The sequence below is a fragment of the Takifugu flavidus genome, chromosome 14 (genome assembly GCF_003711565.1).
Source record: "Takifugu flavidus isolate HTHZ2018 chromosome 14, ASM371156v2, whole genome shotgun sequence".
NCBI lineage: Eukaryota > Metazoa > Chordata > Actinopteri > Tetraodontiformes > Tetraodontidae > Takifugu > Takifugu flavidus.
This window is the reverse complement of record NC_079533.1, coordinates 4,160,086-4,187,472: the sequence shown is the minus strand read 5'-3', so window position 1 is coordinate 4,187,472 and position 27,387 is coordinate 4,160,086. Positions and strand designations below refer to the sequence as shown.

The 27,387-nt window shown below is 42.6% G+C and overlaps 1 protein-coding gene across 2 annotated transcripts; it reads right to left on the bottom strand.

Moving 5' to 3' along the window:
- Positions 1 to 184: 184 nt before the first annotated feature.
- On the bottom strand, positions 185 to 27,387 carry atp2a3 (ATPase sarcoplasmic/endoplasmic reticulum Ca2+ transporting 3). 2 transcript variants are annotated; one of them, XM_057055527.1, is made up of 22 exons: positions 27,031 to 27,387; positions 19,129 to 19,146; positions 18,865 to 18,947; positions 16,592 to 16,696; positions 16,151 to 16,289; positions 12,596 to 12,676; positions 12,328 to 12,413; positions 11,464 to 11,928; positions 8,577 to 8,665; positions 7,900 to 8,002; positions 7,228 to 7,359; positions 6,330 to 6,446; positions 6,043 to 6,261; positions 5,544 to 5,879; positions 4,934 to 5,154; positions 4,657 to 4,859; positions 4,450 to 4,535; positions 4,078 to 4,211; positions 3,484 to 3,601; positions 3,276 to 3,393; positions 3,145 to 3,178; positions 185 to 3,034 (listed from the first exon to the last, which is right to left on the bottom strand). In XM_057055527.1, exons 1-21 carry the CDS (start codon positions 27,146 to 27,148, stop codon positions 3,174 to 3,176), a joined length of 2,976 nt encoding a protein of 991 aa, XP_056911507.1. In that variant the 5' UTR covers positions 27,149 to 27,387; the 3' UTR covers positions 185 to 3,034; positions 3,145 to 3,173. The 2 variants fall into 2 exon arrangements, with proteins under 2 accessions (XP_056911507.1, XP_056911506.1); XM_057055526.1 differs by lacking the exon at positions 3,145 to 3,178 and having other exon boundaries at positions 27,031 to 27,386.

The following is a 27,387-nucleotide window of genomic DNA, read 5'->3' as shown; positions in this document are numbered from 1 at the left end:
TTTAAAAGGAGGAATACTGGTCAGTGGTGGCTGAGGATTAGTAGCTGGTAAAAGACTCATTCTGTTTTGCATATTTGTTTGAAGGGTTTTGAAGTAATATATTTGGACACCAGATCATGACAGTTGGTCATCACAGAGAAATCAAAAAACTAACAGTTAAAAATGGCACATGAAAAGAAAACAATTTTGAATAAATAACAAGATAAATTATCTTTATTTCCACATCATTGTAATTTATAAAATTATGTGTCTACATTTAATATTAACAAGGCAATACAGAGAATCCTTTGAATTTCTCAGAGGTGCAACTCAGGCTGTAGAGACTGTTAATGTTCAGGTACTCACGAAGAAAAATGGAACTCTTGGTCAGATAGTTGTTTATTTGAAGAGGTGGAGGAACACCTCAACCAGATAGATTGTCACAGGTCTCTAGAGTACGCATCAAAACCAAGCCCTTCGACATACAGTCATTAAACTTCATAACCCAGGATTCACCACTGCTTATCAGTGTATACGGCACACAGTTCATTCAAGAAATGTCACACTGGTTAAGCGTCACTGAAATGATCAGCATCTTTGCCACTAATTAAGATGATTCTGTCAATCTTAAACATAATGTTGTTACTTTACAGTAAAAGACACAACCCCCCCAGAAAATGTAAAAATTGGAACAATAAAGAAACCTTTTCTATTCTGCAAAACTTAAAATTGAATCCTTAGATATGTGCTCAAAAAAAGCTTTCTTGCAAATCTTTGTTTAATCAATGTATCTTATCAGAAAATTAAATATTACATACTATATAGGTTATTATTACAGTAACAATGTTCCATGCAATCCTTTTCTCATCTGTACAGAGTTGAGGATTCAGTAGTAAATAACAAGGCTGTTTCAGACCCACGGTGCTTGCCGGATGCAGGTCCAGCATGTTGCAGGATGAGAGGCCGTCGCATTCTTGTGGTGGCAAAATGAAGATGCCACTGAACACCGAGTGATGTCCAGCAGTCCAAACAGAGCCACAATGTAGCCGAGATAAAATGCTGCTTTTGCTCTTAAAGAAGGAGCCCTCCAGCTGTAAATATTCTGGAGCTGCTGTGGCAATGGCAGATTTTAATGGACTTAAACAACCACGGAGAGCATGTGGAACCAGGACGGGGCAAGAACGAGTACAGGTTTCATACTGCTCTATAGACCAGAGGATGGGAAAATATAAGTCAAAATATAAGTAGAATAACACCCAGTTATATTATTCAAAGAAGAAAAAAAAACATTCAATGGAATACGTGGGATGCTTTCCTCAACGCATTTTCGATTAAAACGGGGGGGGAAAAAATTGTTGGTATAAGCACAAGCCAGTTTTAACCATTAAAAACTAGAGCGGGGCCTGATCTATGGGTGCAGCGAGATTTAACAGGTGCACATTCTCCTCTGTTCAACATGCGAGCACCACAACACCAAAAATAGAACTGACTGAGTCCACAGAGCACCTGAGTCCAACACAAGACCTTGATTAAGACAATCCAAACCCTGCGAGCACCTTCAGTCAAATATATCACTATTGAGTCACTGAAAACAGAATAAAAATCAAATAAGAAGAAAATGTATCGCTAAAGCACTGAGTGAGCAGGAACAGCCAAGTGAGCAATGCACAAGATGGAATCTCTTATTAAACAGGCAGACATTCAGACTCTTCAACCTGGAGGGACTAAATATGGTGACAGGTGGTTGAATTTCAGTCGGATCACATTTGTTTGGGCTAATGCAGAGGAGCAGTGGCGTGTGTAAGGCATGAATAATGACATTTGGTGTGTTAAAGAGGCAGGAGAGACTGAGATGATCAGGCAGGCTTTACCAATTTACTTTAACACCTATGGGAATCCATGAGGCTGTGCAAATGAATCCATGACTCAAATAAATGAAAAAAGATCAACTGCATTGCGATCTTTTCCTTTCAATGTACCTTCTGATAAAAGTGCCCTCTAATGCTAGAGTGCAGTACAGCAACCCAAACAACGCTGTTATTTTAATTTATTACCCCAACATCTTTTGAGGAATGTAGTTAGTTCCTAATGTTTGGTCAAGTCTTATTTTTCCAGCCAGTTAGGTTTCAATCAGCTATACAATCAAACCTATAACTGTTCTTCGCAATCACAATAGAACAGACTGGAAAATGATGAAGCAGAAGATGGCAGCAGCTAAGTGGCAGAGGAACTGTCCACGTCATCAGCGAGGTCCTTAATGTAGAAGTCCTATAGATAAACCGTCACTGGCAGCACAGCAGATGGACAGCAGACTTGTTTCTCAGACAGCTACTGAAATGCTGGTTTGATTAATGTCAGATGTTTTTAACATTTTTTTATTATTAAGATTGTAAGGAGGTTCATCTCAGCTATGCAGTTTTGAGAAGCGTAAAGCTATTCACACCTTTGAATGACGACTAAAACACAAGGTAAACTTTGTACATGTAAAGATGAGGAAGAAGCCTAATGAAGGATTGGAGATAATGTTGACACTGTTTCAGCAGAGCTGCAGTCAGGGTAATCCCTCCACGTCTGGGGCTCTGTGCACTGACCCTGATGGATGATGTCATCTTTCTTTCTCTGAGCTTCTCACACCAGCATGTATACTGGTACTTGCTCTACTAGAACCCTGTACTTATTCAACCTTTTTTCTCTCCTAAGTACAGATACACCACCATGATGCACTGTACAGGCAAACAAAAAACCCTTAAACAAATAGAGCAGAAATTGTTAAAAAGCAGTTTTACCTGACTGTTTACACGCGCGCACACACACACGCACACACACACCTGTGTACAAAGCTGTGCTGGCGCTAACACATGTGCTCTCTTGCTCTGCAGCACACCATTGCTCTTTTTTTTTTTTAGCAGCGGTCTGCATGTCGTGCAGGAGAGGGGGGAGGAGGACAGGGGAGAAAAAGGGATCCTAAAGCTCGGCAAAGGGAAGTGTGCAAGTGTGTTGTAGGAGAGGTCTTAGTTCAGCTGCCTTCTCCTCCGATATTTCTGCTCTTCGTCGACTGTTGAACACACACATAGAGAAATATAATGTAGAGTGTGAAACTAGCTCTAGTGTCAATAGATGCTAAAAAGGAAAGAAAAGGAAACAGGAAGAGATCAAACAGAGTACCTTTTCACAGAGGGTGAGATAAAAAATATTTAGGCTGATTTAGATAAGTAGGAGAGAAAAACAGCAGAGGAGAGTCATCAGTAACTTCAAGAAGTCTCATTTTGAATGCTCAAGTGTATTTCTAAACATACCTTCAAGGTGATTCCTGGAAATATATTTCAGCACCTCATCCAGGAGGATCACTGGGAATGAAATTTTCAGCACCACGATCCACTGGGACCAGCGCAGGGGGGTTACCTGGAAGATCAGCTGAAGGGCAAAGAGATATTCACTGTGATCAGACACATTTCAGTGATCAGTGCGTTCTGAAGATCCAACCTGCCTCTCAGAGATACTCACTGGCAGAGGCTCCACATAGAGGATCAGGAAGTGGAGGGAGAGGGAGAGGATGATTGCTCCCAGCAACCAGATGTTGACCCAGGGAGGCATCCTGAGCAGGGACTGGTTCTCAGACAGGCTGGCAGTCAGAAACAGTGACATACAAATTTAGGTTTTGCGTGACAGTCGTAGATTACACAGAACACATCCTGTCAGGATCCAGACAGTCTAATAGAATTCATCAGCATGAAATTCCATCTGAAGAAAGATCTAGATATAAAAAGGATCAGAAGTCTCCCTCCTTGAATGGATACTGACCATGTAACCATGTGACATGACCGCTCTTGTTTTGAACCATCATTTTTGCTGACATTCTTTCCTAATGACTTTATCCATTTCTGAAGGAGCTCCCAGAAAAACAGAACTACTGCCTGGACTACTCTGGCAAATCCACAAGGACCTTCATACCATTGTTCCTTTTATATATTTAAAGAACTGAAACATTTTGCTAAATTTGGTACATATGGATCTTTTCTTTTTTTTTTAAACTTAGTTTCCTTCTGAGGTGCATCACACTTTTTTATTTAATAACATGCCTGACAGCATGACACTGACCTGTTGAGCGCATTGAACATTTCAATGGTAACCAGCACAGACAGAGCCATGGTGGTCGGGTAACGGGACTCAAACACCTCACAGTCTAAGTTCTGGAACATCGGGTTTTGCTCGGTACACTGCATGAAGTGTCTCTGTGAAGAAAGGCACGTGAGAATGAACGTGTGCGTGGGACATCAGCTGATCTTCTGTGACTCAGCAGAGCTCAGATCTGATGGGGGAACAGCTGTAGAACTCTGGCTTCTTCAGAGTTCACCCACAGGGGTCAAATTATTTTGTCTATTTTAGGCTCTGCTGGGACCAAACAGGGCTGTTTGCAGCAAAGAACATGAAGAGGTACACTCTTGGGACAACAGATTTTTATAAACGTACGAGCTGGTGAAACGACACTTGGGGCCCCTCGTTGTCAAACAGGTACCACCATGTGGCTGCTCCGACTGTTCCGAGACCCACGTATCCTACAGTAAATATGACAGATGTGTTTAAATCATTACATCGATAATTTCAGCGGAAACCATCAGCCCTTCACTCCACAGCCTGATGTATATTCAGGTATAGTTTCAGTGCCGTTTCAGGTACCTCCAATGGCCAAATATCTGAAGAAGAGCCAGCCAGAAATAAGAGGCTCTTTTGGGTTCCTGGGAGGTTTGTCCATGATGTCCAGGTCTGGAGGGTTGAATCCCAGAGCAGTGGCAGGGAGACCATCTGTCACCAGATTAACCCACAGCAGCTGGACTGGAATTAAAGCCTCAGGGAGACCCAAGATGGCCGTCAGGAAGATACTGGATGCAGACAGGACAATCAGTTAGGCGAGTCCCACACGTGGGTTTGATGTGAGTGGGCATGGCTTCCTCACCAGACAACCTCTCCCACGTTGGAGGAGATGAGGTATCTGATGAACTGCTTCATGTTGTTGTAGATGGCCCTGCCCTCCTCCACAGCAGCTACGATGGTGGAGAAGTTGTCATCTGACAGCACCATCTCTGACGCCGACTTGGCCACCGCTGTACCGGAGCCCATGGCGATCCCAATCTCCGCTTTCTTCAGAGCCGGGGCATCATTAACGCCATCTCCTGTCTGCAAGGTAAGAGATATTTCAGATCTTTCTAACATTTTCGTTTACTTTGGTCTTTGACTGTGGTGGCAACCACTGTCTTTTTTACTAAATATTCCTGCCAGCTAAAATGGTTTCATTTACAGAATTCGACCCCTTAACCTAAGTACTGTGCTCTTGAAACTCGTTTTGTGGTCAGACTATAAATTGCAAGCACTAAAAATGTGTTGAAACAAATCGTTTGCTGTTGTGAAGAGTCTTCAGCGAGCAGCCCTAGAAAGACCTGAAACATGACACGCCTCAGCCAAGGAGGAACAAGGCTTTTGCACTTTTTAGCATTTGAATTCAAGTAAGGATCCTCTGTTGTAAAATTATTGTACAGTAAAGGAACAAAAGAGTTGTTTTTCCTTACCATGGCAGTAATCTCTTCAAATGACTGCAAGTATGCAACGATCTTGGACTTGTGAGCCGGCTCAACACGAGCAAAGCACCGTGCCCTCTTCACTGCTTCCCTCTGGGAGTCGGCAGGGAGATCATCAAATTCACGCCCCGTGTAGGCCTTCCCCGTGACGTCATCATCCTCGCCAAAGATGCCAATGCGCTTGCAGATGGCCACCGCTGTGCCCTTGTTGTCCCCTGTGATCATGATGACGCGTATGCCTGCTTCACTACACAGCTTCACTGAACCGATCACCTCCTTCCTGGGCGGGTCCAGCATACCAACGCAGCCAACAAATGTCAGACCCAACTGTGCAGAATAAGCAAACAGAAGTACTTGTATAAACTCTTTTCAAAGACAGCGATTAAGTCCTAAAAAACCCTCTCTCTTCCTGCGCTGTCACCAACATCAGAGGCAGTTTAAGTAAGCTAGCATGCTGCGACATGTTGTGACCTTTGCTGTGTGTTCTTACCTCATACTGCACAAATTTGCTGGAATTTTCCAAGTCCATGTCGTCCTTGCGTGGTGGATTGTCATGTGTGGCCAGTGCCAGACAGCGTAAGGTGTCCCTGCCCGTCCCCCACTCCCTGATCTTTGACATCAGCTGTTCTCGCATGCCAGGCGTCATCATTACCTTTGCTTTCCCCACCCGCAGGTACTGACATCGCTCAATAACACTCTCTGGAGCACCCTGTGAAAAAGACTCAGCAATGAAAACAGACTGGTGTGCATGTGCATGGCTACGTGTGTCAACATCACCTTAACAAACATCTTGCTCTGAGAGCCCAGCTTGGTGGAGGTGCAGTAGACCGACATTGACTTCCGGTCGCGAGAGAACTCAAGGGTGAAGTCCTTCTTCATCAACAGCTTGATCACCTGATGCATTAAAAAAAAGAATTGATAACAGGAGTACAATCTAAAATTCTGCATTAAATCAGGAATTCAGAATCTGTATTCATTTTTAGGGATTAAATAAAAGTCTAACTGCCAGCAGATGTCGCTGATGCGCAGAATGTGCGGTGAAGACTGACCACTTTACTGTCAAACCAGGCAATAGCAGCGTCTTCACAAGGTAAATGAACCTTTTTTTCATTGTACTACAGTCATATACATTACGATGTCATCACTACTGTGACCAGCTGGTTTGTGAATTTAATATTCAAATCAAAGCTGGTAATGGTGAGGTCCTGCAGAGTACAGTTAAGCAGGGTTGTTCTACAAATAGTAGGAATGACAGATTCAAAAGGGTTTGGTTGTAATTATTATTTCCGATAATTGCATGAGGGCAGGAAAATTATAGTTAAACCAAACTGTGTTGTGTCAAGCACTCAAGCCAAGATTCTTTTTCAAGAAAAAAAAAAAAAAAAAGCCATTCCTATATTTAAAAAAAATTATAATGATCTCTACCAAACTATTTCAGCAGCTTTGGTTGTACTGGAAGTTGTTGCTAAGCTAACAAGTTACCCCGTTGTTCATGTTTAAATTGATTAGCTTCACCCAATTTACAATAAATAATTCTTAAATAACTGCCCAAAGCATAATATTTTTGCTAGAACTTTCTGAAGTGGGTGTGCCATTCGAAACTAATGTGGCTCAAATAAAAGCAGGACCAGTTGGTGAAGAATAATATAAAAAGTACATCTCTTCAATTGCCCACCGAATTGCAGCAACCAGCACGTTCCACTTTACTTAGTCCAGACAGGTCAGTCTTAAAGACGTTCATCTTCTCCACTAAGGTAATAAGAGCAGTCTCCGTGGCCTCTCCCACCTTCTCATAAACTCCTTTGGTCTAGAAGAGAAATGAGATGCATCACAAAGTGCTCCTTAACAGTTTCCTGGTTTCAAAAAGAGTTACAACCAAAACCCCCCCCCCCCCCCACCCCCCCCCCCCCCCCCCCCCCCCCCCCCACTACCCCCTTCCTTCACCAATAAAACTATATTATAAACCCAGGTGTTTCTTGCCTCATGCCCTACCAATTCTAATACTTGTTCTCACATTCTGGCTCTTCACTCAAAAATAGACCAACTCGCAAAGGAAAAAAGGTCATCTACAGAACAGGAACAATTAGTCTGGGACTTGGGAAGATCCTTTCTCACACTCTCCCTCTCCTCGGCGTGTTTACCATGATACCATAGTGATGACAAAGAGGTGTGAAAAGCAATCCAAATCAGAGAAGAACACAAACCATCGGAGTAAAATTAGCTCCACCGCAGAAGAAAGGGACACTTTGTTGTCAGTGCTAAGAGACTGAAGCTACACGGAGCTGTGTTTGCTGCAGGACTGTTTAGCTTGCATAGAAACATATTGATGACTGCACTTGTAACTGACCTCATTGTAGTCCAGCGAAGAATCGTTGCACATGGAACAAATAGTGGCCAGTTCTACAAGGCCGTCATAGTCTCCACATTGGACGGGTCTGTCTCCTTTCAGTCTGGAATGAAGATACAGCATAAGGGAAGGTTACACGCAACTGCTTTATACAGGGAAGCAACATTGCACCGCAACTTTGTTAATATTCATGAGCATGAAAGACAACCAGTGGTTCAGGATTCCAAATGTGACTGAACCCATGGTGTTGGAGCAGCAGGGGGCCATGCACGTGTGTGTTCATGCTCCTGAAAAGATGCTCTGATTGCATGACAACCATGGATCTTCTCCCAGGAGAAAGCAAAACCGTTGCTCGTGAAGCTCCCACTCAATAATCCACACTCACCACACAGTTATGGGCAGGTTCAAACAGAACACTGTGCTCAGCGAACAACACACAAAGAATGACCTGCAGCGGCGGTCTCCCACCTAATAAATCAGCCACCTACTGATGTTCCTCCGCAAACACGTGAAATGAATTGACATGACTTTGGTTATTGCTCTGCTGAATTTGTTGGTTTGAATTTTTTATTAAATCAGTGAGAAAATACAGCAGAATTGAACATGTGCTCAACATAGGATGCTCTGGGAGATTGAGAAAAGTCATCTGACATTCGCATGCCAGCATAGATACTCACATTTGTCCCTCGGGGGCATACGTAGAACCCGTTATAGAAAACTCGTGGAGGGTGCAGTTGGACAGTTCTGCTTTATCCAAGATGAACATCTGGAGAAAAGAAAAAAACAGCAAGAGGCAATAAACTATTCATTAGTCAATATTGTATGGAATGTTACAGGTTTAATGTACATATTTATTAATCTCCTCTCTCCATTTATGGGGAAAATATTCTTGCTGTAAAAACAGGCAAGCACTTTAAACAGTGGTGATTTCCCTCTTCAGTGGTTTCATTCACTGGTAGCTGGACTGCTGCATCCCAATGAACCTCTTGACTTATATTGCTTAACATTATTAGAATTTCTACTTATACTGTATCTCCAACAGCCTCAGTCTGAATGTGATTCCAATGATGAACACAGGAAATCAATGAAGTCATTCATTCATGACAACATTAACCATAGATCAGAGCTTCATAAAGGCATTTGTATTAGATAAAAAGCTATTATGCTTGCATATCCTTCAGCAGAATGAAGTAACATAAAACCTTTGTCATTCTCGTCACTACCGTGAACAGTCAAAAGTGATTTGCTGCCATAATGGTTTGAGCTTCCACTTCACACACGGCCCTGTATTGTCAAAACACACCCCAGACAAACAGAAGGCTTGTGTAAATACTAAAGAACAGGATATGGATAACAAAGGAGCTAGTATTTCTCCACAGAAGATTTGCTCAGGATGAATAAAAGGCCGTAAAGCCTCATGAAACCCTGATAGAGGCTGTAAATAGGAGGGAGAGCTGCAAAGGAGTAAAAGCGTCATTTTTTTCCTACCCACTAAAACCAAGTGTGAGCTGCACATTTTTTCATTCTTTAACATTTAAAAAACACAGAATCACATTTGGATGAAAAACTTCAGTCACTCAAAGAAAACAAAGCATGTGTCAGCAACCGGCCCCCCCCGGAAGCCCCACCCACTGCTGCGCCACAACAGATCATGATACTGTGCACTTTACCTCCTTCGCTTTGTTAATACTCTGCTTTTCTAATAACTTTACATTTGGATTTGGCGCAACACAAACACACACACTCAGCACAGAAAAAAATATTCTGACAAGCTGCCTTAATTCCATCTGAGCCTTGGTGACCCCATTAAATCTGACTGATTCAGGAAAAAAAGCACCCATGTACGTGTGTGTGTGTGTGTGTGGGGGGGGGGTGTTCTGGTGAGAGACCAACAAATTTCAAAAAAGGAACACAAAATCAATAGTGGATTCCAGCTGAGCGGCAGCTCGTGTTGCTCTCACAGTTGAGCCTAAAGGATATGTTTGAGCCTTTTAATGGAGTGATTAACTCCCAACAATTTAACAGCAACAGGAGTTGATTCATTTAATCTACTGATGTAGTCGAGTCTGGAATAAAAGAAAAGCAATAGAAATAATACGTCACGACTCTGACCTCTGCCGAACTGGAGCTTCAGTGAGAACATCTTTGGTTCTTCCGGTAACCAAAGCACTATTTGAGGGCAACAAACATGGCCCTTTTCTGATCAGTCTCAGAAAGTTTTAGTCAGTACTGAGCTGTTTGATCAGACTGCAGTCTGTCAGCGAAGTACACTATTTCCATGTAGTGACAGTTTGTGAAAAACCACTCACAACAGGGACATGATCATTAAGGCTAATGACTTGAATATTAAACAAAGAGACCGACTACTGGCTCCGCCTGCAGACAGTGGCTCAAATGTTCTTAGTTGATTAAATGAAGGAGGACAAATATGAGTTGATTTCCTTATTTGGACTCTGGCAGCGAAGCCTGAAGTTTAAAAGTCAACCTAAAACCTTGTTAATTGCTATAATTTCATTGTGTCATGGTGATAAGTTCCACCAAACTAAAGCAAATAAAGCATTTTTTGGTTTTTGAACAACCCAGGTCTCCAAGAAAATGAGACCCAGAGTGAGCCATTTGACTTAGTGGTAACAGCACAAGTCTGCTGCCGAGCTTGTGCACTGCTGCGTGTCTGTCCGGCCACGTGTGTTGAGGAGAAACAAAAAGGGAAAGCCCTGTGTCAGGATGCAGCGGGGATTCCCTGGAAATCCTGCGGATGAAGGGACACCCAGTGAGGTTAGGGAGTCATGCTATCAGGGCTGCAGACAAGAAACAGGTCCAAGGAAAAGATGGATAAGCCATATTTAAAGACTCGCCCAGAAAACCAGAAAGTCACAGAGAACCAGAGCAAACAACAAAGGGTTAAGTCATTCAACCAGTGCCCCCATGAAACACAAAGATGTGGGAAAAACAGAGCAGACATGAAATTTGTCTAGGTGAGAGCAGCAGAATGTCTGAGCTCTTATCGCCCTTCAAGACAGAACCGCAATCATAAAAACTGCTTAAAAAGATTGTTATACAGCCAGTCTAGATTCCTCCTGGATTCCTTATCATGACATATGACCGATTTAATGGCTTTAAATTGACAAAGTCATAATCACACTTGCAGCAGATATATCAATATATAATCAGGCTGTTCAGCCATCAGCCCACAATGAAGAGAACACCGACTAATCTGCACCACTGCCAAGACTATCCTACTGTAGCTGTTGACATTTACACAATATGTGCAGCACGACTAGGGCAATGACACGAGCACCAAAACACACACACACATTCAATAACACACAAAAGGAAGGGCGAGGCTATGTGCAGCAGAACTACTGCTGAATAGCTATGGATAAGAACTGTGTACATGTATAAAGAAACATTTGGATACTGATTCTTTCTATCACTTTTGGTCCGTGACGTTGTTCTAAAAGTCCTTAAGGAACCTTTAAAAGAAATCACACAAGTGGGGCTTATGGAATTTCAGATGAATGACTGTGAGCTAATTGAACCCACATCTGCCTGATGGTCACTTACTCTGCACACAGACATCTGGTTGGTGGTGAGGGTTCCGGTCTTATCAGAACAAATGACAGATGTACAGCCCAAGGTCTCTACGGATGGCAGGCTGCGAACAATGGCATTCTTCTTGGCCATGCGACGTGTGCCGAGGGCCAGGCAGGTGGTAATGACAGCAGGAAGACCCTCTGGTATGGCGGCCACAGCTAGTGCCACTGCTATCTTAAAGTAATAGATGGCCCCTTTGACCCAGGAGCCGCCGTGGACTGGGTCACCAAAGTGGCCAATGTTGATGACCCAGACGGCCACGCAGATTAGGGAGATGACCTTGGAGAGCTGCTGCCCAAACTCATCCAGCTTCTGCTGCAGCGGTGTTTTCTCTTGTTCCGTTGCTGCCATCTGATTACGAATCTTACCGATCTCAGTGGCAACGCCGGTAGCCACGACAACACCTATGGCACGACCGGCAGAAATGTTGGTGCCCTGTAAACAGAGAGGGACATGCTGAGGAGAGGAGAAATGAACTTTCTGATGAATGATTGATGATTTCAAAGGCAAAAAGAAGCCTAAAAGATCCCTCCTGATTCATACACCGACACCTTGGTCAGACGGCGCATGCATTTGCAGGATGTGCAGATATCGTTACCACTAACAACCACAGCTTAAATCACTGTAGCTAATGTCTTCTCCCGTCTTCAGATAAACTTGGCAACCCTTTACGCTCACATGTAATGTGTTTTTACCACACTATTTTAGCATAAGATGAGCTTTAACTTCCTTTAACTCTGATATTTTATCTTTGAGTTCCAACAGAGCTAATTCAAACCAAGGCAGTAAACTTTTACCTGCAATGGTTTTAGAAAAGCTGAGGAGGGTACTCACAGAAAACAACATGTTCTTTTTGTCTTGGTTGACAGCCCTTGGATCAGGAACAGGGTCGGTGTGTTTGATGACAGACACAGACTCCCCTTAAGGCAAACAAGAGCAGGCGTTCGCTAAGTTAAGGGCTCAATATTGGATCAAAGACAGCTTTCAATTGGGCCGGTGAAAATATCTTCACACACATTCTCGACCAGGGGAAACTTTCATTACGCGCAACAAAGGTGCATCAGACCAAACCTTGGAGGCAGGACTTTATGGTGTGTGATACCTGTGAGGATGGACTGGTCCACACGAAGTGTGGTGGACTTGATAGAGGTCACTCTGATGTCTGCTGGTACCTTGTCCCCAACTAAAAGATAGGAAAAAACAGTGGTATAACCAGCCTGCTGTTGCAAACACCCTCCAGCTGGGAATGTTTGAGAGTCATTATGTTTGATAAAGACTCTCGAGAAAATCTGAACATTTAACTTTAATAAAACACATTCTCTATGTGTTGAACACCACAGGAGAGTTATTTTGTTAGTACAACTGGACAGGTGACTATAAGTCACATTTTCATATTAAAATAAGTAGCTTTCCCTTCCTATCACTAACTTGTGTCCAACTGTCTCAACCATATGTTGTTTTGTGAACACAACCTAGAAAATAAGCCCACATTATAAGAGCCTTTATTTAATCCAGTATGGACTTCTAAACTTCCTATTAAGCCAGAATAATAAAGTCATACTTCAGAGTAAGAGCAGATATACTGTATATCCAAGCCTGAAACCAAACTGATTTCTTTTTTGGTAACGCCTGATATTTATTGGGAATGCTTTCAGAATGACTTGGAGATAATGGCTCGTTACATCTCATTACAGTGATCCCTCGTTTATCGCGGGAGTTGCGTTCCAAAAATAACACGCGAAAAGTGAAATCCGTGAAGTAGTCAGCTTTATTTTTTTATTATTTTACAATGCAATACTGAACTATAGAATGAAACCAATCATCAAAACATGTTTTAAAGCCCAAAATTTGTTTAAAACAATAATTTTAATATAGTAATACAAGGTTGGAAACATTGTCCCTCGCGTATTTCACAGTCCCAGCTGTGCCTCTTCGTCCTGACTCCGCTCCGCTGTAGCGTCTGTTTCTACTGAAGGCGCAGGAGTCTTTCTCCGGAGAAGAACATTGTTATGGGTAGTTGTTGGCGCTCTTTCTTTTTCTGAGCAAGAAGATTTATATAAACGGATATGCCACCTTCGATTATATTTGAGAACTGCAATGAACGACTCGCAAAAGAAATCCGTGAAGCAGCGAAGCCGTGAAAGATGAAACGCGATATAGCGAGGGATCACTGTACACACAAGTGGGTGATGTCTCTGCTCCTCAAGAATAAGAATAAACTATGTTTTATCAGCCATTTACATTTTTGCCATGGCAATATGTCAACAACTGTAACGTCATGTATTACCAACCAACAAAATGAATAAATCCTGGACTTTCAACAGGTGGTACGAGAAGGGAAGAGGAACCAATGACAGCATATTCATGCTGATGTGCTTTTGTAGAGTCTCTTTACATGTCTCCATTCAACTTGAGATTTTCTCTTTAGTGGAACGTTTCACGGTCCTTTTTCTTACACAACCGCGTGACGCTCAATAGTCCGTAATTACATGTCAACAGTTCACCTTTCATATTCTGATATCGAGAGTTTGTGGGAAAACACAAGTCGGGGAGGCAGAGGGGGAGAGAAGTGCGTGATGTGTTTGTGTGGGAGATCGCTGGGATTTGCTGGCCAACGGCAGAGAAGATAGACTTCTCCAAAACACCTACCTACAGATTCCTGCTCCCCTAGCAAACCTCCACTTGGCCTCCCACAGACAATTTCCATCTACTGGAGGAAAGTTTCACATTCTCATACTGCCACATTGGCTTGTCTTTTATCTTGAATATCATTTCAAATATACTTTTTTGAAAATTACCTTTTTCAAATATCTACATCCTCTGAATCAGTGAAAAAACAACAGACTTTGGCAGCCAAAGTTCTTCCACTTGGTATAGCTGGTCTCTTAAGATCAACTGTATTGCATAATATCCTGGCAGAGAGGAGCTGGTTCACGTGCAGGATAGCTGTGACTGTTTTTTTAGGAATGGCTTTGAGGTGGTTTCCATCCCTTCAGTTTCTGAGTAAACTCTCAGGAGTTCCTGACAGCCAGACTACTGCAGGCACTTTTTTCAAATGAGGAAAGTTCAAATGAAGGCGAAAACCCCGACCAAAGCCAAACACTGTAGCTACAAGACAGCCTGCAGGCACCAGTCATGGAAATGCGAGAAAATATATTTCTCTGTTTTCTTCCCTCTTCAAAGGCATGTAGTGTCCTTTTCCCATATCTCAGTTTTGTTCATTTTACTTCATCAAGATGTATGGAACAGCCACAGTGAAGTGTACATGAACATCTGTGACACTGATTTTTTTTTAGGTAAGAAGAGAGGGTGAAGCAGCTCGCATCTCAACTAAAAAAAAGCTATAATAATATTATTTATATTTTGTTCTGTGGCTCCTATCTCTCTCCGTGTTTAGGATGGTGGTCCTACAGTGTCACTAATTTTTCATAGGTCCCCTTGAGAGACACAGTATCTTACCGTCACTATTCAAGGCAGAGGAAAGACCATATGAAGAACTGTAGTGTGGCAAAGCTGAACAGTCTAAACATGGTGATTGCCTCTAAAACCCATTTATTGTTGATTAGTTTCAAAAAGAAAAACCAGAGACGGATTCTAGATTACACACTTTTCAATTCAGCAACCCTATCATCAGTTGTTAAATTGTTTCATTTGAGTAGTCTGTGTGCTCAGCACGGTCATTTCAGCAGCATAATAAAGACGAGTCACACTCAACATGGATGGTAACAGTGGTGATGCTGCTGGTATCAACAGCAACTGTGTGGCAGATGAAGAATTTTTCTGCCCTGCCACCTGTGTGGGCTTGTCTGTGTGCATGTGTGATTGAGGACACCAGCTGGAACAAGTCAGAAGTCCAGGGATGAGCTACCCATTAGCCCACAAATGCATACTTGCCCATTAGCTTAACGTGTATGGGCAAAAATGGTAGGATCTGAGCACATGAAAGTGAAGGAAGAATGACCTTTGAAGGATGGCAGCCAGGTTAAGACACATCTGCAAGTGATTCTCGTCACAAATTAACATTGACCCTACACACGCGCACGCGCGTGCACACACACACACACACACACACACACACACACACACACACACACACACACACACACACACACACCCCCCCCCCCGCTGGAATCAGCATGATCCATTTAAATGCTTCTGCAATATCGCAAAGCCATCGCCTTGCTGCCGCGCGTTCCAGATGTTCTGAAGCCAGAGTGACAACCACTCTATTTTTAGACAAAGCTGCCCACACATGGGCGAGTTTACAGCCGGGGAACTGTGTGTGTGAATGTAACAAGGGGGAGTGTGAGCATGGAGCTGACAAACATCCAGTGGCATCCAGGTGGTGAGACTGAGAGCATGGAAACCAGTGGGAAGAGGAGGGAAGGAGGTGGAAAATTAAACCGGGTTTCAAATATGAAGAATAACCGCAACCACTTACAAAGAGCCTCACACACACAAACAGACAAAACTGGGCAGTGGCCCTGGCGCCTGCACAAGACTCTTATGTAATCAGGTTCGAGATATTCCAACTGAGTTTCCAGATTTGTAAGTAAGTGGCAAAGGCTACGTGAATGTGTTTTTCTGGGCACAGTGGCAGTAAAAGGCAGGCAGATCAATGACAGCACTGTGAAGGTGTCAGACAGGGTAGCCTTACCTGCCACCTCCACGATGTCTCCGGGAACGATGTCTCGAGCTTTGATTCTCTGGACGGCCTTGCGATTCATACGATACACTTTTCCCATTTCTGGTTCATACTCCTTCAGGGCCTCGATGGCGTTCTCAGCATTCCGCTCCTGCAGAGACACAGAAAAAAGTAAGCAGTGGGGAAACACCGTTTGAGTCCAGAAACACACTATGAATGTAAGCTTTAATATCCATGCACCATCAAACCACTTTATTGACCCATGGGCACTTCCAGAGAGAACAGAGCACATATTCTGACACTGTATCATGGTGAAGTTTTACTCCATATAAGTTGGCTGATCAATATGGATAATATTTCCACTGCAATGGTCTTCAGCCCTTTGTAACCATGGTAACCCCTCATGGAGGGGAGGGTGTACACTTTAGAGCTACGGAATGAAGAGCATCTCACCTGCCAGACACCGATAACAGCATTAGCGATGAGGATGAGGAGAATGACAATAGGCTCAACAAAGGCGGTGGTCGTTTCCTCTCCTTCCTCAAACAGAGCCAACACCTGGATGAATGAAAAGGACAACTAAAGGTAAACATTTTTTTCAGATATTGGAAATGTCCACAACCCTAGCGATCCTACATGATTAAGGATCAGCTGACCACTAGAACAGCGTTTACAGTGTTGTTTTATTGTGTCGTCTTTGATAATATTAAAGGGCAATTTCATCCGTAATTGATTTAACAACAGTGAAGTTGATAAGACATTTGCCAGTCAGGACATGATTCGACATCCTGAGACATACTTGCTGTTTACAAGAGACCAGCTCTGTCCCGCCTCTGTCCTGTCAAACACACTAAAGCTTGTAAAGGATGTATAAGCTATAGTGAGCTTCTGACCTCCACAAATAGCAAACACCCCTGTTGGACAACATGAAATTACATCTGATAATGTCATCAGTTGGGTTGTCTGCAGCAGGTGACATCCACAGCGATAAAAACGAATTATTTCTAAAATATTTGATCACGGGGAAAACAGAATTATGTCTATTTCAGCCATCATTTTTATGGCGCCCAGGAGCACAGTTTGTCTGCTGCACACAGGTCTGGTGATGTGAAAATCAAACACAACTCAAAGTTTACATAAGGTTTGAAATTCTGTGCTCTTTCCAGGATGGTATTGGGCTGAAGGCCTGACGGACCTGAAAAAGAATAAACACAGTAGGCAAACTGGAATTTTCTCATTTACATGAATGTTTAAGGAATGACACAAAATTGTAAATATTTGCCTAATGTCTTTACTTATGGAATAATTTTCTGTCAAATGGAAAATTATTAGTTGATTTAATTCAGATTTGCATTAAAATGTTTTCTTCCTCAGCCAGAACACCACCTTTTCCCCAAATCTCTCTGAAATCTAGCAGGATAATGTTTAAGATATCCTTTTCTTTTTTATAGTTACCGTATATAAAGAGCGCAAGATGAGCACTAAGGAATTCTGCACTAGTGACAGATCGCACAAGCTCAGACATTTAAGGAAGTCCTAAACAGATGATGATTTATAGTACAGCTTTACAATTCATGATCTGATGTTGGTGATCTAAAAACTGTGGAGGCCTGAGAGGATTTCCATTGGTCTGAACAGGGTCGCTACCCCATCATTCCACATCATCCAGATCTTCTCTGCTGCTGCAGGCAGCTGTCTCAATAAGAACATTTCACTTGTTTGGAGAGAGTTGTGAGGACACAACACAGAGAATCCATAGATTTTGGGGGGAAATTTAAAAACTCTCTGCAGCAATGTTCTGCTCACACTCAACATGTCACCTATTAGTTTCCCATAGAATAGATGGAGCTCCATTTTATATCACCTAACAAATAAACACACAATTATTGCTGGGAATCTACGCCTTGCAGCTGCAGCAAGTGCAGAAAGACTCTTATGCAAAAGCAGTCAGGTTTGATCAAGCAAATTTGAATTAATTCAAAGTACCAGCCAAATGAATCCCACGATTAAAATTCACTTCACTTTAGGAGAGCCTTTGGACTGGCTGAGGTACCCCATGTATAGGAGAATGCCACAGGGAACAGCTGTGTGACTGTGGCACCATGCTGCCCCTTGTTATTAATTCTGCACGTATCAACTGGGAGAAATTCCCTTCTGGGTTTCCTGAGATATTACCTTGACATAATGGAATGCAGCCACATCAGCTACAACAAACTCGGGCTCCACTGTGGATCATGTATGCAGCAGCAGTACAGGCCTCCATTAAACACAGCCTTTGAGGCAAGTCCAGATTACATAAGGAAAAAGAGCACTGTGTGGGAGATTGGCTCCATGTCAGCTATATTCTGAATAAATTTTCCTACTTTCACGAATAGCAACAGTAATTGCTTTTATGCAGTCAGGATTCCCCCTCCCCCCTAGATCATTTAACAACAGCAGACTGCAACCTGGGTCATATGATTGATGGCTCCATTTCCAACCCACCTCAAAACACATCATCACAGAGAGGAAATGCCAGAAAAAAACAATTCCACAAGAAATGGGACCAGTAGATAAATGGAGAGGGCAAAATGCTCTCCATGGGTAACAGAGGTGAATATCGGGTTATATTAGTTTCAAATATCATACCTGAAACTCACATAGCCACTGGTGTAGATTTAATAATCAACACTTAAATCAAACATGGGTGCCGGAAACCTGTGTTTAATCAACTGGGTCATACTTACGAAGGAAACACAGGCAGCCAGCAGCAGGATTCTGACCAAGAGGTCTTCAAACTGCTCCACTACCAACTCCCACAAGGATTTCCCTGAAACAGACAAAAACACGTCACACACGTGGAAGCCTGAAACAAGAGTGGTGCACTCTGTGTTTACAGAGAAGAAGGGCGGAACGCTGCAGCAGTGTATATTTGCAAGGTTCAGAAGGAGGAAAGCTCCTGCTCAAGACATTACCTCAAGTGGGGGGGGACTGGAAAAATAAATATTTACCTTCTTCTGCTGGCAGCTCTACAGATCCAACACCAGGGCGGTGGTAGAGTAATCAGATTGGCAGCGGTGGACAGCACAGAGAGAATGGAGAAAGGCAAAGAAAAGCAAAACACTTGATTAAGACAAACTGACTTTGAGCTCCATTACAGTGTCCGACTTACACCAGATTCAATATAACTATAGACATTTACTGTATTATATTCACTGTATTTAATGCAATAAAAAATATGGTAAACCTGATTAACCAACATGATATTAACAGTCATTTTGAGCACAACAGCTAAAGTAAATGTAACATTCCCTCGTTGGAGTGCACAATTGCACCGCAGTGCAGAATGTTGACAAATCAATGGACTGCAGACAATTTTGTAAAGCAAGGAAGCAGAACCATTTATACATTCTGGCATCTAAGGTGAGAATATAGTTGTTCATCCCTCATATCTTTTAAGAACTGAAAAGTGATTAAGCGATTAAAGAATGAAAATAATATATATAGCAGATGATGGGTCTTCTTCTTAACTGTTTGGACTTCATCTTGAGTCAGAAAAGCCCCAACAACAGCATACCACAGAAACAGTAAAATCTTCTCCTTAATTTGACAGCATGTTGCCATTGCTCATGTGGCATTTCCAAACTTCACTTTGGGGAAGTGGCCTTTGTCTCTCCTCTTCATTGAAGTTCCTCATCACCACTGATTAGATTGCAAGAATGCAACACCCACTGAACACATGAGTCACTGGCGTGAGTAGAAAACACATCAGTTATATTTTTAAAACTCTCAGGTTGACAAGTACTGCTGATCAGTGTCAGTGACACAGACATGCTTAATCACCATGTTTGTGAATCCCCCATTCACATAGACCCAAATCGACCAGCAGATTTTCAACTCAATTTGGAACGCCATTCTGTTCGATCTCACTTTCTTTCTTTGGAAAAGTGGCTACGCAAAGGGGGATGGAAACCTCGTGTTCCTCTGAATAATCTGACTAGACTGGCCCGACACGAGTATCAAACGTGACTGTGGAGAGAGAGGGAGGGCTGTGAACCCGCAGCCTCTTTCCAAAAACATTTTAAAAAAACACTCAAGCACTCCCTGTGCACATGCTGCTGCTGGAAAGAGAAATTACTTCACAACATGATGCCTTCTGGAATCAATCTATGGCTTCAAATTGTGCAGAATTGTTTTTGTCCATGAAAGACCAAAAGTAGCCTTGAATTTTCTGTTAGTAAAAATATTCACTCCTTATGTTTAAGGAAAGAAACCCATATGTGGCCTTAAAACAGCTGATATGGAGTCCTGCCCATTCATTTAGTTTGTTTTCTCTGTCAGAACAAGGCTTCTGCCATCTGTTTTATCCAAATCAAATGCTTCGAAGACAAAGCTGATGTTTGTGAGTTCTAATACGATTCTTCTCCTGTACAGTGAACATGGAGGCTATACCTTGTTCAACATGTACAATCTGTTTTCCCTATGATGATGTCTACTGACCCTGACAATGTGTGAGCAGTGGTTATAAGAAGATGGATGGCTGGCTGGATGGATGAATGAATGGCTGGATGAATGAATGAATGAATGGCTGGATGGATGACTGAATGGCTGGATGGATGACTGAATGGCCACTGGTGGCTGCATAAACAGGGCAGAAATACTGAGCCATGTGCACTGACTGCTTATTTCAGAGGAGAATCTATAGGAAGACTTCCATCTCTGGCCTGTATAATAATAACCAATGCGTGACTCTAAATTGCTATTCAAACTTGTTGTCTGGAGTCTTTTTAGAGCTCAAGGAGGATACTGCTGAACGCACCGAGGGAGGGGAAGACTCTTGGCTGCACTCTTGCCACTAGCAGCACAAATGTGGAGAAATGGGTTCTGCTGTTTTCCATGCTCCACCAGTCTGACATAAGCCTGTTTCCCCATTACTGCACCTCCATGGTTGCGTAATGTTTGTCGTGGCAGACAGGCTGGCTGCTGCTAGTGCCAGAGACAAAGACAGCCCAAAGTGAGACGAAGGGGGAAGGAGGGAAGAGAGAGGGGAGGGAATCAGAGGGCTGAAGGTGTTGAGCGGGGTTCCCGGCTTCCCTCTGCCAAGGATTCCCTAACAGTCATCTGGGCTGTGCAACCCTAGGCTTGCCCAGGCACATTCCCGAGTACTGACTTCACTCCCCGCGCTCTCTCTCTTTTTATTTTCTCTCTGTCCCTTCAGTACCTTCCCCTCCTCCTGACCCAGACAATGAATAAAAGAGATTGTTTACGCACAGCGGAAAAGCAAGCAGAGGGGAGACACTTCCTGGAGTCTGTTGCCAACAACAGCAGGGAGCTATTTTCTGTCTTTCTGTGAAGAAAAAAGCACCTTTCCTCTAACAAATTACAGGCCAGAATACTGAGACCCCCAGTAAACATCACATCTGGGTGCAGTTAAGCACTATTAATAAGCTCAAGTTCAGTGCCAAACTAGTGTAAAGTACAAACACAAGAAAGTTTTAATCCATTTCCATGGTGATCTGGCTCATCGATCTCTTTGGGGAAAAAAACATTTTCAACAAGATAAGACAGAACTCTAGCTTTCAGCAATTGCCAAGAATAAATAATTACGAACTCGGAAAGGACTTCACTTAATGCCAAAATGCACAATGTCAACACATTGTTAGCACACAGCCTGACCACAGGTGAGCAGAACATCACAAAACCAGCAACAATCTGTTTCAAGTTGAGTTTTGGATGTGCTTGGATTGTCAGCTCAGGTTCTCATGTTCTACTGAAGACCACAAGGTTCCCAAAACACTCTCTGTACTTTGGCCTTTGTGCTACATGCTATTAGGGCCCCAACAAAATTCTCTGCAATCCATTGATTTGTCAACAGAAATTCACCTTTCTAATGCAACATTGTTTTTTTCAACTGTTGTTTGTAGAAACACAAAGAGAGGAAATGCTACACACATGTTAATATATTATATCTGACACTGCTATTGCCATCTGGCATACACACCCCTAAGGTTCTGTATCATATGTAAAAGTGAGTTGAACTGGACTGTCCCATTTGGCAGAAATGCTTTATATCCTACATGAACACGCCATGGAAACTTGATCGATTCATCTTCAGGTTATAGAAAAGCCAAATCATCTAATTCTGTGGAAAAACTTTAAAACCAAAATTGAGCAACACCTCATGATGAACCCTTGCTTACTGTGTTCGTTACCTTTCTTAAGGTACTCTTACCTTTCTAATGTATTCTCTTAAACCCTCTGAATGTATGTGAATGTATGTATGTATGAAACAAAAACTAATTTTAATGCGGATCAGTCTCATATCCTGTTGCTATCTAAGTATATCAAGTGGCCTTAGAGACTGAAGGATATGAAAAATGTGATATCTTTATGAGCTTCACAGCTACAGTAACTCTTCTTTTAAACTTACCAATGTTTGCCTTATTATTTTAGCTCATTTGTAAACAAATTGGCAAGTTGTGGTAAACCAAATATATTTAATGATGTATGACATGATCGTTCTGAATTTCACACATCGTTTTAGTTGTGTTGCTCTCAGACTAAGAAGTGACTAGTTGTTTTGTCCAACAGTAAATGTGTTTACATCTTCTGCATGACTAGCCTCAGGCTACACTGGCAAAGAAATTTTAGGTAAATGTCCATATTACTGTCTACTGTCCATACCAAGCCCATACTGATCTACAGATTCAGATTCCTTTATTTGTCCTACACGGGAAAATTCACAGGTGTGATTTGACCTGATTCAAAATGTGAATTTGTAAAGAACAAAAATAATCAATTTATTTCAGCAAGACGAGAGAAATGATGAGTTCCAGAGAATCTTGGCTTAAGAGAATTCAACTGGACTCCTGTTTCAACTCATCAAGATCTTCTTCATTTCTAAATTAACTGGTGGAAATTACAGAGTTATATACTGTTATACACAGAAACATCTGTGAAAAAATAAATAAGTCCAGATGAATTCTCTCAAGCCAAGATTTCTTCAGCCATCAATGGCTGTTTGGAGATAAGCTCTTTTTGACACTGCTGTCATGTCTAAGAAGCAAATTCAAACCTGAGATCTTTTTGTGCCAATTAAGACAGAAAATAAAGAGTTGCAGGCTCCTTTTGGTTGGACTTTTTCTGGCATCTGTAGCAAGGGTCGGGGAAAAAGATAGGGAATTTTTCCTCAGGATGTTGCTCATGATAGCATATGTGCTCAAATTAAACGGCAGCATCATTCATCCTGCCACAGCATGCATGGCATCTGCCATAGCAACTACTGTAAAAATAAATTAAAAAGCTTAGCAGATTAAATGTTCCTCACAAACATTTCCACACACAATCACAAGCTCGACAGCATAAAAGAAATGCGTCTTTTACAGTAGAGCTGGCCATACTACATGTGCCGAGTGCCTTCACCACCATCTAGATAAGTGAAAAAAGGGGCCTATCACCCGAGCACAACGTGCATGAGGTTTTCAGAGTTTTCAGCTGTCTCTCTGCTGCACCACAAGACTTTTTTTAAACATCCCAACACACCAGCAACCAAGAAGGGACCCGAACTCAGGGGAAAATCCTCATCAATCCCATTAATGGCACGCTGGGATAGGTGCGAGGCCACCACATTATTTATAAGCCTTATTCTGGGCTCTATAACTGGAGCAACACGTGTCCAATCAAATAGCAGGCATGGTTCTTTTTAACTGATCTGAGAGCAGAAGCATTAGACACTGTTCAAGGCAGAGTTCTTCTGCAGAGAAAAGGATGTTACACATGCATCAAGTCTTCTCTGTGCAATACTCAAACGTCTATGATCGTAAAACTACAAAATCTAAAAATCGGTGCATCTTCTTTGTCCTCTATGTAGAGATACTTCAAAATACATGCACCTAACATAGAAAATATGTCTTTAATCCCATCAGACAGTGCAGCATCTTCTCTTGGTTTTAGCAAGTTCATCCCTCAAAGATAAACACAAGAATTTTCTAGTGTTGACTCAGAAACTAATAAAATACTTTTTATTTTGTGGCTTACTTCTGTGAACACACAGCTCATCTCTCAGTGCTTATATTTAAGCTATCACTTCTGCTAAGCATGCATCAGATGCTCTCTGTAAACAAAAAATCCTCTGAGTGAGTACGCCGAAGTTGCAGGCTGTGGTCACAGGGGCAGCAGATCCTAGCGACTCAACAGCATCTCGCCATCAGGGCACGATGATGAGTGACAGGTGCAGAGGTGGGAGGGAGGCCAGCAAGTCTGCTGACATGCTGAAAGTGTATTGCAGCTCTGTTTGAAGACAACAAGCAGGTAGAGACCAACAGGACTGGGAAACAACTTTCAAATGACTTCTGTACAACTTTGGTCCATGCAGCTCTGCAGGGTCAAAGTTTTAAGTCTCAACTTGACAATTTCCTCATAGTTGGGTGAAAAATGGCAACCGCGGCTGACAACTCAGAACACTGTTGTGTTAGCGCAAAGGAGAAGTCCTTGCATTGCAGGGGTGAGTAATTTGAGCTGCTTTCAAGTCATGTTGAAGGACAAGAATATTAACAGTAAGCATGTTTCTAAAGCAGGCATTTGTAATCATAAATCAGGTTTTTCACATTAGGTCATCTCTTCAGGTCAGCAATCAAAAGCAAAGTTTGTTCTAGCTGCTACTACGGCAACACTCCTTCTCTAGGAAATAAATACGGATGTCTTATTAATAGGCATGATGAATGTCACCAGAGGCTCATCGAAGTTCATTAGATTGGTCTTTCTGATGGGGATAAAAGCTTTTGTATTTTCTGAATGTAAATCTTAACCAACTGTAAGTTGACTCTTTCATTCCCCGTGCCTTTAAAATTGGGTCATGTATGAGACACAGGTATGTACATCAAACAGTCCAATCCATGACAGCACAGAGAAGGAAGGGTCATGTGATTTCACCATTACACCGATCCCAGGTGCTTGTTGACAGTTGAAAAGTAAAAGAATGGACAGGAAATGTGCCTCAGAGGCTGCCTTTACTTCCTCCTAACCTGCAGTCCAAATGATTTATCATGGATGTCCCATTTTCCCAACACAAAGTTCTATTCAGAAAGAAGAAATCCTGGGTATCAAGACAGAATCCTCCATTTTAAGGAATCTAACTGAGCCAATCCAGGCAAAAATCTGCAGAGTACAGACCAAGGTCATGTGTAAAAGGTCAACCACCCCTTCTTAAAAATAATAGTAAATAAAACTTCCCATTATTAAAGGATCAATGAAGTGAACCAGCTGAGCTCCGTTTGCAAAGAAAATGTCATATATGCTAATACAAGAATAAAAGGCTCTGGTGATTCATCACTTTCTGAAATACCTGTAGAGGACAGACACACTCTAGTCATTTTGATAGCTATGAAAACAGCAGTCATCACACTCATCAGTCCTAGAGAAAATAAACCCTGAGTCTGAGAAGAGTGTGATGTTTGAGTCAAATTTGATCCCCCAAAGCCCGCGTCAGTGTCTCCAGTAAGCAAACGGAGTGCCAACTGCTCATCACGTCAGTTCCACCTCTTGAACTCTTTCTCTCCCAACATGGCGCTAAACAGTATGTGTTATTCTGTAAATTTAGCAAGAGGACATGTTAATGATCTTGCAGACACTAATACTGTCCTGCTATTACTGTGCACTCATTTCAGTGTATGTGAGTTAAGCAAACCACCTGCAAAGAGATGTGAAAGGGCTCCACTGGAGCGAAGCACAGGGGCTCACACTAACTGACAAGGCTGTGGTTTTTGGCATTTAGGGGAAACAGCCATTGTGCACTGCTCTGCACTTACATGTGCGCCAAATGTAAACACAAACCAATCTAGCAATATTTTCCATGACTTTTCAACACTTGTTTTGCCAAAAATGGCCATAACGGAGGAGTGCGACAAAAGCAGACCGATTAAACAAAAAAGAAGGCCCTCCGTGCTAAGTTTATCTTTAGTGCACTCACACACGACAGGAAGTTCACAGCTAAAAGTGAAAGATGTTATCTGCGCTAAGACTTTGCTTCTTTCCATGAAGTCATCACAGTCCTCCGGATGGCGTGGCTGGCTCCAACAAAAGGGCCACTGTTTGCCTGGCACAATGTGCCCCTCTGCTCCACAGTTTGGCCACACATGCAAATGAAGGACCAAGGAGGGAAAGGTGTGGCCCCATCAAGTCCAAGCTCCAGAAGTGATCAGAAAAACCAGCAGGGTGTCAGAGATGCTTAAAACTGTAGTACACCAACTGCATTTTCACCAGTAACACACCCCAGCCCTGCGCTTTCCAAGCCTTCAATTCCACGTGCATGCACACAAGTGTTATCTTGTAACCTGAACTGTAAAGTAAATCTGACAGAACAACTACTGAAAGTGGAAACAGGTTGTACAAGTTTTTCCCTTTTATTATCTCGGCTGGTTCTTGTTCAACTCCAGCGTGTCTTCTCTGGCCTTCATGATCCCGTCTGTCAGTTACGCATGTCCTCGCGCGCGCGCGCACTTGTACGACTGGGTCTTTAGTCATTAAAAATGTATCTTCTTTTGCTAAACTTCTGTTTAAGCAGAAGTGGAATGGCTGCCTCTTGGGACCGTTTTTTAAATAAAACTAACGTGAGCGCTGACCTGTGTATATAATTTCAAACATTGTTTTAAATTTGCCTCAATCTCAACTTTTTCTTGTGTGAAGTGCACGGACAATTCAATATCAGGCATTTGCATTGATGAGGGTAACACATTACCACTTACTGTGCGCCAGAGGGGAATTAGGTTTAACGTTTTGGGGGTTTTACGCGTACGGTTTGTTTGCAACAGCCTGACATGTAGCGGCAGTTGGATTTCCTGCTCAGATGACTCGAGGCAGACTGGAACGCGCAGCGCCACCTCGGAACTGAACTTAAGAGGCATAAAACTACTCACCGTTCGGTCCATATTTTTCAAAATGTACTTTGACTTGTTCCAGAGTCAGCCCGGTGTTCTCGTTCACCCCGAAGTGGTCTAGAACTTCAGTCGCAGATTTAGTGTGCGCATTTTCCATCTTGGTGGACCGGGCTTAGATCATCAAATCGAAAGGCATGTAGTTGTCTTGTTACGGAGGTGAAGCAACAGTAATTTCCACCTATGGACGTCGAAGCGGCTGAGCGTGGGTCACCTGTCCCCCCGAGGAAACACCTCTGAATCCGCTGTCGAGACACTGTTCACGATCGGCTGATTGACTGCTTTTGACACTTTATCTCCATCTGAAGGTGTGCTGTATCGGAGCCCGGGCGGACCGCC